General features: G+C 38.1%; 1 protein-coding gene across 2 annotated transcripts; it reads right to left on the reverse strand.

The window, feature by feature from the left end:
• Positions 1-877: 877 nt before the first annotated feature.
• On the reverse strand, positions 878-11,580 carry LOC139948747 (grancalcin-like). Of its 2 annotated transcripts, none has more exons than XM_071947051.1 (8): positions 11,331-11,580; positions 9,838-9,876; positions 9,030-9,099; positions 7,870-7,913; positions 7,108-7,255; positions 5,451-5,564; positions 4,817-4,875; positions 878-3,063 (listed from the first exon to the last, which is right to left on the reverse strand). In XM_071947051.1, the coding sequence occupies exons 1-8, from the start codon at positions 11,379-11,381 to the stop codon at positions 3,037-3,039; spliced, it is 552 nt and encodes a 183-aa protein (XP_071803152.1). In that variant the 5' UTR covers positions 11,382-11,580; the 3' UTR covers positions 878-3,036. The 2 variants fall into 2 exon arrangements, with proteins under 2 accessions (XP_071803152.1, XP_071803151.1); XM_071947050.1 differs by having other exon boundaries at positions 878-3,885.
• Between the last annotated feature and the right edge of the window lie 269 nt (positions 11,581-11,849).

Below are 11,849 nucleotides of genomic sequence, written 5' to 3' on the forward strand. Positions count from 1 at the left end.
ATCAAATTGTGACCTGATTTACTTGTCAGTCAGTGACTGCTGAGGAAAACTAACACAAGATTGAGTGGCTGATAACGCTTCAAAATTATACAAATTGAATTTTTCTTTGAAATGATAGTATAGGCCCTACACATGGCAACAAGATTCATGTGATGCTTGGGAGGAATTTAGCCTTCTTTCAGTAAAAGTTAATATTGTGTAGTTACTTGGGAGAATTTTTGTCTATGTCTGCAAATGATGTAATCTACTCTCTAAATGTAAAGGAGTGAAAAAGCACTCTTTGAAGAGCCATATAACGGACAACTCTTTTTCGAGTGGTCTACCACTCTTTTAGATTGAAGTTTGCATCTTTTTTAGTGACTTTTTACTCTGTCCTGGAGTGAAACCCCTCTAAAAGAGTGAAATAACCACCACTCTTTTTAAAGAGCCATATGAAGGACAGCTCGAAATGTAAAGCACTAATTAAAGAGTGGTGGTTTTCACTCTTTTACATTTGGAGAGTACCATTCACTCCATGAATGTTTAAGAGCCCGTTTGTGTGAGTTAAATAAAAATTAAGTGGTCACACTGTGGACTTTGCAGTATTTTACATACAGCAGCAACAAACATACAATATTTGTAAATCAATTTTTGTATTAAAAGACAAATAGTCAGACTGCCAACGTAAAGGCTATTCTCTCTCACTTAAAGACATTGGACACTATTGGTAATTACTCAAAATAATTTTTGTAAAGAGCAATGGAGAGCTGTTATTAGTAGTTAGGTCACTGTGAAAATAAAGGTTGCTAATGCAGGTTCAAATCCCCCAAAATAATAAACTTTTTAAATGACACCTAATAAAACCAGAAACTTTTTATACATTTTACAAGGACAATGGTTCAAGGTGAACTTCAAAGTTATACAAGTTTATTACTCTCATGAGAATCAATAAAAAATGCAATTCTACAATTGAACATTGTCTCAAATCACTGCTTCTAGTCTAACCTTGTATGCCATTATAACTTTTGTTCAATAATAACAGATTTGGAGAAAAAAACCTGAAATGCAAATGATGACCAAAAATACATGTAAAACATTGATGTTATCGTTTGTCGTATTGTATTTGTTTCTATAGAGCTGTTTAAAAAAAAATAATTGTTTACAATGTACCACTTTATAATTGTACACAAGTTTGCATTAAGGTGTAATCATGACAATACAGGGAAGTTAACACGATTCAATTGTCGAAATAGACACTATTAACTTTTTTATTCAACTACATGATTGATTTTACTTTTCTCACAATATACTTGTTAAAATGTTACATAGGCACAGTTCAAAGTATGTTTTGTTAATGGTCAGTAACAGTGTGTATAGTAAAACTACTTTATTATAGTACAGGTGTCGACAAGACAATCCATCCCAAGACAAAAAAGAAAAACCTATGTGCTCCCTATTTGAATGATATTAAAATAAATTCTTATTTGTGAACACTAAACTGTGTTTTTTGGGCTGCACTTCCTTGGCTACTTATAAGTAAGTCTTGATGAAAGACGTTCCTGAATTTCACACAGGGTTCCACCCAATGGGTACGATAGTTTGAATAGTGTGAAACACGTTAGTTGAGTGATAAGAAACAAGAACGCCTTGCACCAAGACTACCGACTGGTTGGCACTACTATCAAGCATGTCTATGGACCTTTTCAAATCCACGGCTTCGGCTTTGGATTTGGCTTCAGGCTCTGTTCTCACATCCGAAGCCTTGAGCACGTAGCAAAGCATGTGCAATTATCAAAACAGCAGAGCAAAGCTATCCTGAGTCGAATCTGGAGCCAAAGCTGTGGTTTCGAAAAGGGTCTGTTTATCAGTTATTTATAACCAGCTGCTTATAACCATCTCTTTAGAAATTAAGACAAAACGAACAAAATGAAAATACAAGTAGTTTAAGTTAAAAATAAAAAGTGAACATCTATATCTATGTGTACAGGTACATAACAATAGACCCATCACATGAAATACCCTTATTACATTCACACATGCGTACAGACACTGTTGGTTGGCAAACGCCATAGAGACGTGCACTTTAAGTAGACGCCAAACCCGTCTGCGTCACGCCACTATCATCCCATTACAAACAGTCACAATGTTCTTTCATTTTGCCAACCAAAGTGTTAGTGCGCACGCATAACTTGCAATTTACATATTTCGTGGAAAGGGTCTACTACAAAATTGAAGTTTTAATTTCTAGATAAACACACTTAGCTTTAAGTTTGTCATAACCACGTAATTTAGCTTTCCTTAAAACTTTTGAGCTTGTTCAATGAACTCTATGAAACTGGATGACTATAAACAGCCTTGGGTTTAGCTCAGTGGGCTAGTGTTAAGACACCTGCTCTTGCAGTACAAAGGTCGTGAGTTCAAATACCAAACGAGTGATTTGCCTGTGGATTTTTTTCACAGAACTCGCGAAAGTACCGAGTATACATGTACCTTGTTTAATACACATCAGTGTAAGGGTAAAATCTAAATTAATTTCTTTATCCCTAATGCAAAGTTAACATCTTTGAAGTACATGACCTTTGGCTCTTTATTATGGAAATTCACAAAAATGTTGAGTTGTAATATCAATTGAAATGAAAGACTTAACTCTTAAACAAGATGAACTGCTAATTTTCTTCTTGTTTTCTAATGTTTTAGTTGTGCAAATTTTAAAATGTAAATCTAGAAAATAATTTGTTTTATATGTAATACTTTATTCTGAAGAACAATGAACAAAAACCCTCCGACTTATAAGTGAGGAAATATTAGGGCTTTGTCTTCCATCCCTGCAGCCGTGTAATCCACTTGCGCAACGTTTATGCTTTGTGCAAGTGGACTTACACAGTTGCGTAAAGTTTCGTGAAATTGGCTTCTGGATGGTAAGATCATATATTTTAAGGACAATTTTAAGATGTAAGAAAATAACCCAGATATAATATAAGAAGTAAACCCCCGAGATATAACAAAATAAACCTAACAAACTATGGGCTTGTCATAGGATAGCGATCAGTCGTCCTCCTACAGGCAAGAGACAGACTTGATGAACTGTTAAGAACAATAACAAGGACACATCATTAAGTTAAAAAATATCGAGAAACAGTGTCCATGACATCAAGTTGAATACTATCCAATTGTACTAAACACTCACAGTGCATAGACAGTTGCAGGCCTGATACTTCACAGAGGCAACAAAGGTGAATGCCTCCATGCCCCAATTTCATAGAGTTGCTTTAGTACAGAATTATGCTCCACACCTTTCTGCTAAGCAAAAATAAGTAGGTTACCAGTCAAAAAGTGTACATGTGAGATGGTACTTTGGCTGGTAACCTTATTCTGGTAAGCTTAATTTTGTTGTGCTTTGTAGCTACTTTTTGTAAGCAAAAATAAGTAGGTTACCAGTCACAAAGTGTACATGTGACATGTTACTTTGGCTGGTAACCTTATTTTGGTAAGCTTAATTTTGTTGTGCTTTGTAGCTACTTTTTGTGCTTAAACAGCTCTATCAAATTGGGCCCTGGTCACTGCCTTGGTGCCCTTAAAATGCACCAGTAGAAATTTACAATTTCCTCATACAGGGTGTCATTTACCAGGGGGAAAATGCCTTGGTGCCTTTGCCCTTTCAAAAACGAAGCATACAGGCCTACAGTTGGGGGGGGGGGTGCATCACATCAACACAATATAAAGTTTATTACAAGAAGTTTTATCACTACGTGTTAAAAGTTTTAAATTCATTATTTGTTTCTGTGTTGTTAACCACTTTTTTACAACTGGTGGCAGCTTCTTTTGAGTATTTACACATCAGCGATGAATTTCACATTCAGAGATCGAGAGCGAGAGAGATTAAATGGTCATGACGCTTCTAATGAACTGTACATGGGGAAAAACAAAAAATAGCACAGACACATGAACGTTGTTACACTGCGCATGCATATACTCGGCTAGTAAGAGACGTAAAGCCGTTGGTCCTGTGTGTTGTGTTATGGATGTAAAAACAACCAAGTGCACTCGAAAGAGAAGGGGTTTCGCCCCCGGTGTTCCTGGTTTTCTTGGCTGCATATTGCACCACAGCACCTTGTAAACCATTACATGGTGCTATGTTAAAAGGAGTAGGTCTCATAATTCAATCGTCGTCCTGCATACCTTGCAGGAAAATACTGAGTGTTAAAGTGCCTTGAGCGTCACAGAGTGACAATATGAGCGCTATCTAAGAAGTCACTATTATAAGTATTATTATGAAATGAAATGTTATGGTTTGCTTATTATGATCAATTCCGAGACATATTAGAAATATGAGTGACGGATATGCGCCCGTAAACCCCTTGCAATTCTCATCTGTAAATGATGTTTACACTTACTGCATCTCATCCATGAACAAGAGTAATCAATCAAGGTTTGCCGAGACACCGTGTACACTAATAAAGTCTCTTTAAAGGCACTGGACATGTTTGGTGACATTGTCAAAGACCAGTTTGCTCACTTGGTGTATTTTAACATATTGCATAAAAACAAACCTCAGAAAATGTGGGCTCAATTGGTCATCGAAACAGAATAATGAAAAAAATACCCTTGTTGCACAAATTTGTCTACTAGTTGCCGAAAAGTCTTTAAACTTTTGAGTGAGAAATTACCTATTTCTCAAAAACTACGGTAGGCCTACTTCAGAGGGAGCCTTTTTCTCACAATGTTTTATACTATCAACAGCTCTCCATTGCTCGTTACCAAGTAAGTTTTTTGAGTAGTTACAAATAGTGTCCAGTGCCTTTAATAAACTCCAAACACAAAAAAAAAAAACACTTACATCATCATACTGGAAATTTGCATAACCATTTCGCTGTGTGTCTCTACTCTGGAAAGTGGCTGCAAATAAAAAGAAAGCATAACAGAGACTTTTAGCTGGATGTCTTTAAATGTTCATCTTATGATTGATAACATAACAATATTGACCCCTTGCACGCGTGTCACACGCGGCGACTGATGCCAAGCTCACCATGTTGGTGGGCAGTTAGGTTTACATGTATTAACGCCGCGTCGCCTAAAACACTCACTTCACTGCATAACGCACAGCATACTCAATGCATAGAGTTATATATGAAACCGCACAGGGAAATTGCCCACCAGTATGGCGCAGTCAAGCATTTTTCTGATGATGACGTCAGGTGAAATGGGTCAATAAGAGATGATGTTAAATTTGCATCAGTGATAAAGAATTTTATTAAATTTTGGCTTTTACCCATATACAAAACCAAAATTTTGGTAAGACACTGCTCTGGAATTGCAAGGGTCGTGAGTGATGCCTGTGATATTTGTTCACAGGACTCGGGGAAAGTACTGAGTATACAGTGCTCCCCTACATCGGTGTATGGGTACAAACCAAAAATTAATAACATAACCATGCTAACCATGCTTATCACATGAGTCTAAACTGAACTCACCTGTGAGTGCTCTTAAGCGTACCACACAAGACACAAAGTCATCAAAGGTAATATGACCTGACTTCTCGTACCGTCTGATCAACACACCAAGACATTGTGGAGACAAGTTGTAACCTAAGGATCAAAATGGTCAAAATGTCAACTATACATCAATGAATGGTCCACCAAGCTTAGCATTAAGTAAGATTTGAAACTGGATGGTGGAACTACAAAAAAGTAAAGGTTTGCGGTAACACCATGTATCCATGATAATCTCTTAGTGAGTTGGGGTGGTTCTGAAAAGAACCGTTGGTTTCAACTCGACACTTCGATCAATACACTCTGATCGTCTTCTGGAGTAGGCTTGTATAGCATTGATCAGTTTTCATACATGACGTTCTTGTTGAGTTGGTCAACCTCTATGGTAATACCAAATAGACCCAATTTCAACCGCTAGAGGGCGTTTCTGTAAGCCACGATCCCGCCAACAAGAACTGTTTGAGCGAGTGTGGTGTGGTGAAGTGATCAACACACCAAGACATTGTGGATACAAGTTGTAGCGTGAGGATCAAAATGGTCAAAATATCCACTATACATACATGAACGATCCAGCAAGCTTAGCATTGATAAGTCTTGGTGCAAGACATTCTTCGTCTTGGTGCAAGACATTCTTGTCGAGTTGGTCAACCTCTATGGTAATACCGTATAGGCTCTATTTCCAACGAACGAGGGGATTGCGTGGACCGAAGCTAGCAGAATTTTGATATTGAGTCCTTACAGTGTCTGGATCCCCTGAAATCCCTTATACAACAACCAACAAAAAACATCAAGGAGCCAGACTATGCAAAAAAATAGTGCAGCATATATGCTGTGCGAGGAGAACTTGCGTCTGTGTCTGAACTGTGTAATGCTTTTGTGTGTAACCTTCCGCACAACTTTTTTTCTTTCATGGAGCCTGATTTTAGTTGGCGCAGATTTTTTTTTGTAATGGTGGACTTCTATTTCATGAAACTTGGACAATGGCGGATCCGCGGAAGAGTTGCATGCCTAAGCCCCAGTCTATTATCATATATCTCTTTATACTTTTGATTGCAATCTGCAGCTCATGTCCCTGTACTGTTCATGATCTGTTTCGTACAAAGCGCTGCAAATCGACTAACGGTAGGAACGATCAAAATATTGTACACCGGTTGACAAAACTCATGTTACCCTCTGCGCTGTGCAGCCATGGTACATGCGTCTTTGTATTACATCACCACATAAAACGTCACAATTTGTTACCGAGGTATAACAATTCTCTTTTAAAGCCATTGGACCCTTTCGGTAAAAAAAAAAAAAAAAGTTCACAGATTTACAAATAACTTACAGGGTTTACAGAAGGTAGTGGTGAAATACTTCTCTTGAAATATTATTCAATGAAATGTTTTCCTTTTTGCTCAAACAGTAAAACAGTATCAATTCTCGTTAACGAGAATTACGGGTTTATTTTAAACACATGTCATGACACTGCGAAATGCGCGGAAACAAGGGTGGGTTTTTCCGTTGTTTTCTCCCAACTCAGATGACCGATTGAGCCTAAATTTTCACAGGTTTGCTATTTGATATAGAAGTTGTGGTACACAAAGTGTGGGCCTTGGACAACACTGTTTACCGAAAGGGTCCAATGGCTTTAACTTACCAAAACTCTTGATTGCATTATGCAGCTCGTGTCCCTGTATTGTTCCTGACCTGTCAGCGTCAAACTGAGTGAACGTCTGCTTCCATTGGTTAATGACAGTCCATAGTTCCTTGAACTCTGTAAACCCCATCTTACCGGAGTAATCTCGCTGTACACAACATGGTCAAGGACAACATCTACTCAATTGTGTCTAATCAGTTTGTTATCTTAAGTTTCTATTTATGTCTGGGAATTAATCAAATTATTTCATTCATAACAAGACCTACTTCACAAGTTGTGCAAATAAAAATGATAACAATAATACTGGGTTTTTGTAAAGTGCCTATCACACCCCTATAAATATAAAATTTATTTTAGCAAAATTGATGTGGCCATTTAAAAAAAAATAAAAATGTTTTCTACCCTCGTTGGTCTGCTTCTCCAAAATAATATATTCGACAAACAACTCTTTCAGCATGACTGGATAAAACAATTTACTATATGTTAATAAAAATAAGCAACGATACAACTTCTTTCTTGAAGATGACAGTATTATCTCAGCAACATTTGTTTCCCCAGGACATATGAGCCTAAAAAACACTTTATTTTTTTGTTGCGAAGGGGGGGGGGGGGGGAGAAGGGGGTGATAAACATTGATCGTTTGCATTGCCTTGAATAAGACAAAACATATTTCCCGCAAACGCAATAGAAATTGCACACAAACAACTTATCCTGATACTACAAACTGTATATTGTGTGGCAGTAACAATAATAAAAGGATACGTCCAGCATAGCTATCATTACACGACAGGTCTCCAGGCTGAACTCTGAAAAATATTTAAAAATAAATAAAATAGTTAGCCATATCAGAGCTGCTCCAAACGATAACATTTTCAAACATCTGCTGAAAACTTACCTGTTTACTCATTAATTTTTGTAAAGGGCTTCATGGGACTGTTGTGTGAAGAGCTATATAAGTGGCGATTATTATTATTATTATTTTCATCAAGAACATCCAAAGCACTTTAATTGTTGATTTGTACAAATCGCAGAAAAATTATTCTTTTATCAGTTTTTTACTTGGGCCAGTGCATCATGCAAATTCTCTTGACTAGGCCTTTTTGCTAACATCTCTGAGAGACAAACATTTAAAATATAAATGGTGTGGAGAATAAGAGTAACTATAAATACAAATATGAATAGTAAACTTGCGGGTACAATCATGAGTAAAGTCTCTTTTGAAGGAGTGGTGGCTCTGAAAAGATCCAGTTTGGTCTCAACGCTTCGAACAATATACTCTGCTCATCTTCAGGTGAAGCTGAATATAATTGTTAATTCTCCTGAAGACGAGCAGAGTATACTGTTTGAAACGTCGAGACCAAACCGGCTCTTTTCAGAGCCACCACTCCTTCAAAAGAGATCTTACTCATGGTTGTACCCGCAAGTTTTACTATTCATATTTTTATTTATAGTTACTCAAATAAAATATAGATGGAATGTCAGATTAGTACAACAGGAAGGAAGAATAACTGCAACAGATTAGAAGAATCCATCGGTATATAAAATAACAATAGACTGTTTAATATTTGGGGCACAGTAATAATTATAGGCCCAAGGTGATGTCAAAACCATGGCGTTGCCCTCAGCTTCGCTTTGGGCATAGTCATGGTTTTGACGTCGCCTTGGCCCTATATTTGTAACAGTGCCCTCATAGAAGTCAATATTTCTATTATATACTTCACAGAGGAGTTGATTGTTCAACTCATTCTCGGTTGAGCAGCTATGATCATTGGGAAGCAGTAAGCCACTCCGCTATAGCACATGTTCACAATTTTTTTGATCCATTGTTTTCTTTATTAACTGCTGTCACTTTCGTTTTTCTCATGAGGGAGATTTAAACAAGAAAATTCTTTTCTGACGGAAGTATGAAGGAAGAAACTTACGTTGATATGATCCTGCTATACCAGATGCTGTAAGGCACTGCTGTAACTCAACTGGTTCAATCTGACCATCCTAAAAATTATAAACATTTGTAATAAAGTGCTGTCAATAAGTGTCTTAAAACTATTCAGGATTTGCCCTTAATGTCTTCAATTTCTAGCCAGCAGGACCAGCTTTTTCACTGGTTTGTTTTTATAGGTCTTCTTTCAAAATTGACATTAAGATTTGGACTTGCAGTGTTTGCCCTTAAAGGCAGTGGACACTATTGGTAATTACTCAAAATATTTATGCGCATTAAACCTTTCTTAGTAACGAGAAATAGGGAGAGGTTGATAGTATACAACATTGTGCGCAACAGCTCCCTCTGAAGTAATGTAGTTTTGAGAAAGAAGTAATTTTTGATGAATTTGATTTTGAGACCTTAGATTTAGAATTTGAGGTAGTCGAAATCAAGCATCTGAAAGCACACAACTTCGTGTGACTCGGGTGTTTTTTCTTTCATTATTATCTCGCAACTTCAACGACCGATTGACCTCAAATTTTCAAATTTGTCACGCCGTTAACCCTGTAAAAAAAAATTCACAAGTTAGTGTTTTTGTCTGATAGCATTAAAACACTTGAACTGTTCCAAAACCATTACTTATACTTCGCCAACATTCGTTGTGAGTGTGACCACCATTCTTTTTTGCTTGAGAGATTGTTTATCATACTATTTAAGCCCCAAGTGTATTAAAAGACTGTGGAATCCACAGTAGAATGAAGTGCAAACTGCAAATTTAAATTATGATTCTAGCTGTTGTGTGTACTTACTTGGCCTGCCACAGCTTGAAACCATCCCCATAGTGGATCCTGAAATAGGAATATTAAATAAAAAGTCAATTCAAATCAGTTATAAATTAACACAGGGCTCGTCTTGTTTACGTACTACTTAGTAGTGACGTTGTGGTTCTGTCATGCAGTCATCAACCTCGTTCCCAGGGGTGATTGATCTCACCACGCCAATTTTTCCCAGCATGCCTTGCTCAATCATAACCCCTGGAATTGGCAAATTTAAATGTGCTGTATGCTGGCACAATAGACCGATCCATTACGCCCCACCTCCTCACCAGTTGACCAATCACAGCCGCGAAACCCGATCACCATTAGGGCAAAGATCACCAAACGGTTCAAATGGTGATCAGATTTCGCGGTTGTGATTGGTCAATGATAATTGGGCCTGGCTTAATGGATCCGTGTATTAAATAAGCCATTAATGAGCGTACATATTCATTATTCAATATTTCCACTCTTCGTTCCCAGACGCGTGTCCATATGTTTTGTACACAAATTGGATTGGGTATTTTTTCTTTCCAGGACGAACGTGTGCAGATATATCTCCGTTTGTCCATGGAAAAAAATACGCGCACGGTCAGGGACAATCGGCATTCGTAGTGCAATGGTAAAACGGAGTAGGCCTAGTTGGGGACTGAATTACGGTAAGAATTTATCATTTTTAACAATTTTTGGGATTGCGGAGTGGATTTTCTGTTGTCCCCTCGGACAATGAGATATCAAAGGAAACAAAGAGCCTAATTTAAAAAAAAAAAAAAAAAGAGAGCGATTTGCGATTACAAAATTCATTAATACATGATTGAACCATCATCGTTATTGTCGTGAGAGATGAGGTTACGGGAGATGATAGTTGACGAAATCGAAATAGTTCTAGAAGTAGGCGTAGTAGGGCCAATAAGCGGAGGGAGTCCAGCGTATTGGCACTGTGATCTAAAATAGACCCAGTCAGTAACTGGGGCATTGTACTCCTTTTTTCGTAGTTTTGTCATTATCGGTCGTAATGCATGTGTTGTGATGGGTCATGACAACGTTTCGAGAAAAAAAGACTACAGCGCCCGCCCCAGATCAGAGCAGAGTTACTGGATCAAAAATATCGCTAGTATAGTTCAGCCGCAATAATCGTAACCCTCCATCCTCCTGTATGACTGAGCCGAGTGACCCTTCATCCTCGGCGGTCTGGTAACCATTGTATTGTTAGCGGCAGTCAGAGAGGATGGACTGGAGGGGTCAATTATTGCAACAACTACCGGTAATGTACGACCAAATCAAGGCCGATCCAAGGTTTATCATTAAGGATAAACCTGGATAGGTTCCGGTTTTGGCATTCAGGAGGAGGGCTACGTCACGTTATCGCAACTACTACTACAAGGCCAATTGACAATTGTTCAATTTGTTGACTATATTTTTATATACCCCAAAACATAAAAACAAAACAATAATTTTCTCTATGAATTGCAGAGTCTTATACTTACAGCCACTGGAGGAGCATGTACCTGAGGAGCGCCGTAGCCTGGATAAGCCATTCTTTCTGTCAAAAACAGATCAATGGAACTAAAAAATCGGTAAAATATGAAGTTAGTCGTGGATCGTTTGACGCTGGTTGGTGCTGGCGGGGGAGTAGAATAAAGCAGGTATGTTTTTCCGTGTACCGTACATCGCCCGGTGTATGGGTAGCGTGTTTATTTCCTGCTTGTGTGGTCTGCATGCACGTACACAGGACACACGGGCGGGGCTAGTGCATAACTCTATGGGCCTGAAAGCGAAAGACTGGTATAGGAAGCTCTGTCGTTTTAAAATGGCACCAGAGGAGGGCGCCCTACCGTGAGCAATCATCAAAGTTTTAGCAAAAAAGGGCGGGGCGGGGTGTCGGGAAAGGGGTGTTTGGATGTGCCCGATAAGCTCATCAAAAAGGACTCTAGTTTTCGAGTTTTGTCGTCTACACTCTGACACTAACTGATTTTTTGCATAGATGGACTTCTGATTGTCCTGAA

The sequence above is a fragment of the Asterias amurensis genome, chromosome 16 (genome assembly GCF_032118995.1).
Source record: "Asterias amurensis chromosome 16, ASM3211899v1".
Lineage (NCBI taxonomy): Eukaryota > Metazoa > Echinodermata > Asteroidea > Forcipulatida > Asteriidae > Asterias > Asterias amurensis.

What these genes read in the sequence shown, in the direction of transcription:
- LOC139948747 (XM_071947051.1), bottom strand. Translation starts at nt 11,381, where the DNA reads ATGGCTTATCCAGGCTACGGCGCTCCTCAGGTACATGCTCCTCCAGTG. An exon ending in TTCAAGCTGTGGCAGGCCAA is followed by an intron (nt 9,100 to 9,837) that starts GTAAGTACACAC and finishes TATAATTTTTAG; the next exon opens with GATGGTCAGATTGAACCAGT. An exon ending in TAATGATAGCTATGCTGGAC is followed by an intron (nt 7,256 to 7,869) that starts GTATCCTTTTAT and finishes TGTTGTGTACAG; the next exon opens with CGAGATTACTCCGGTAAGAT.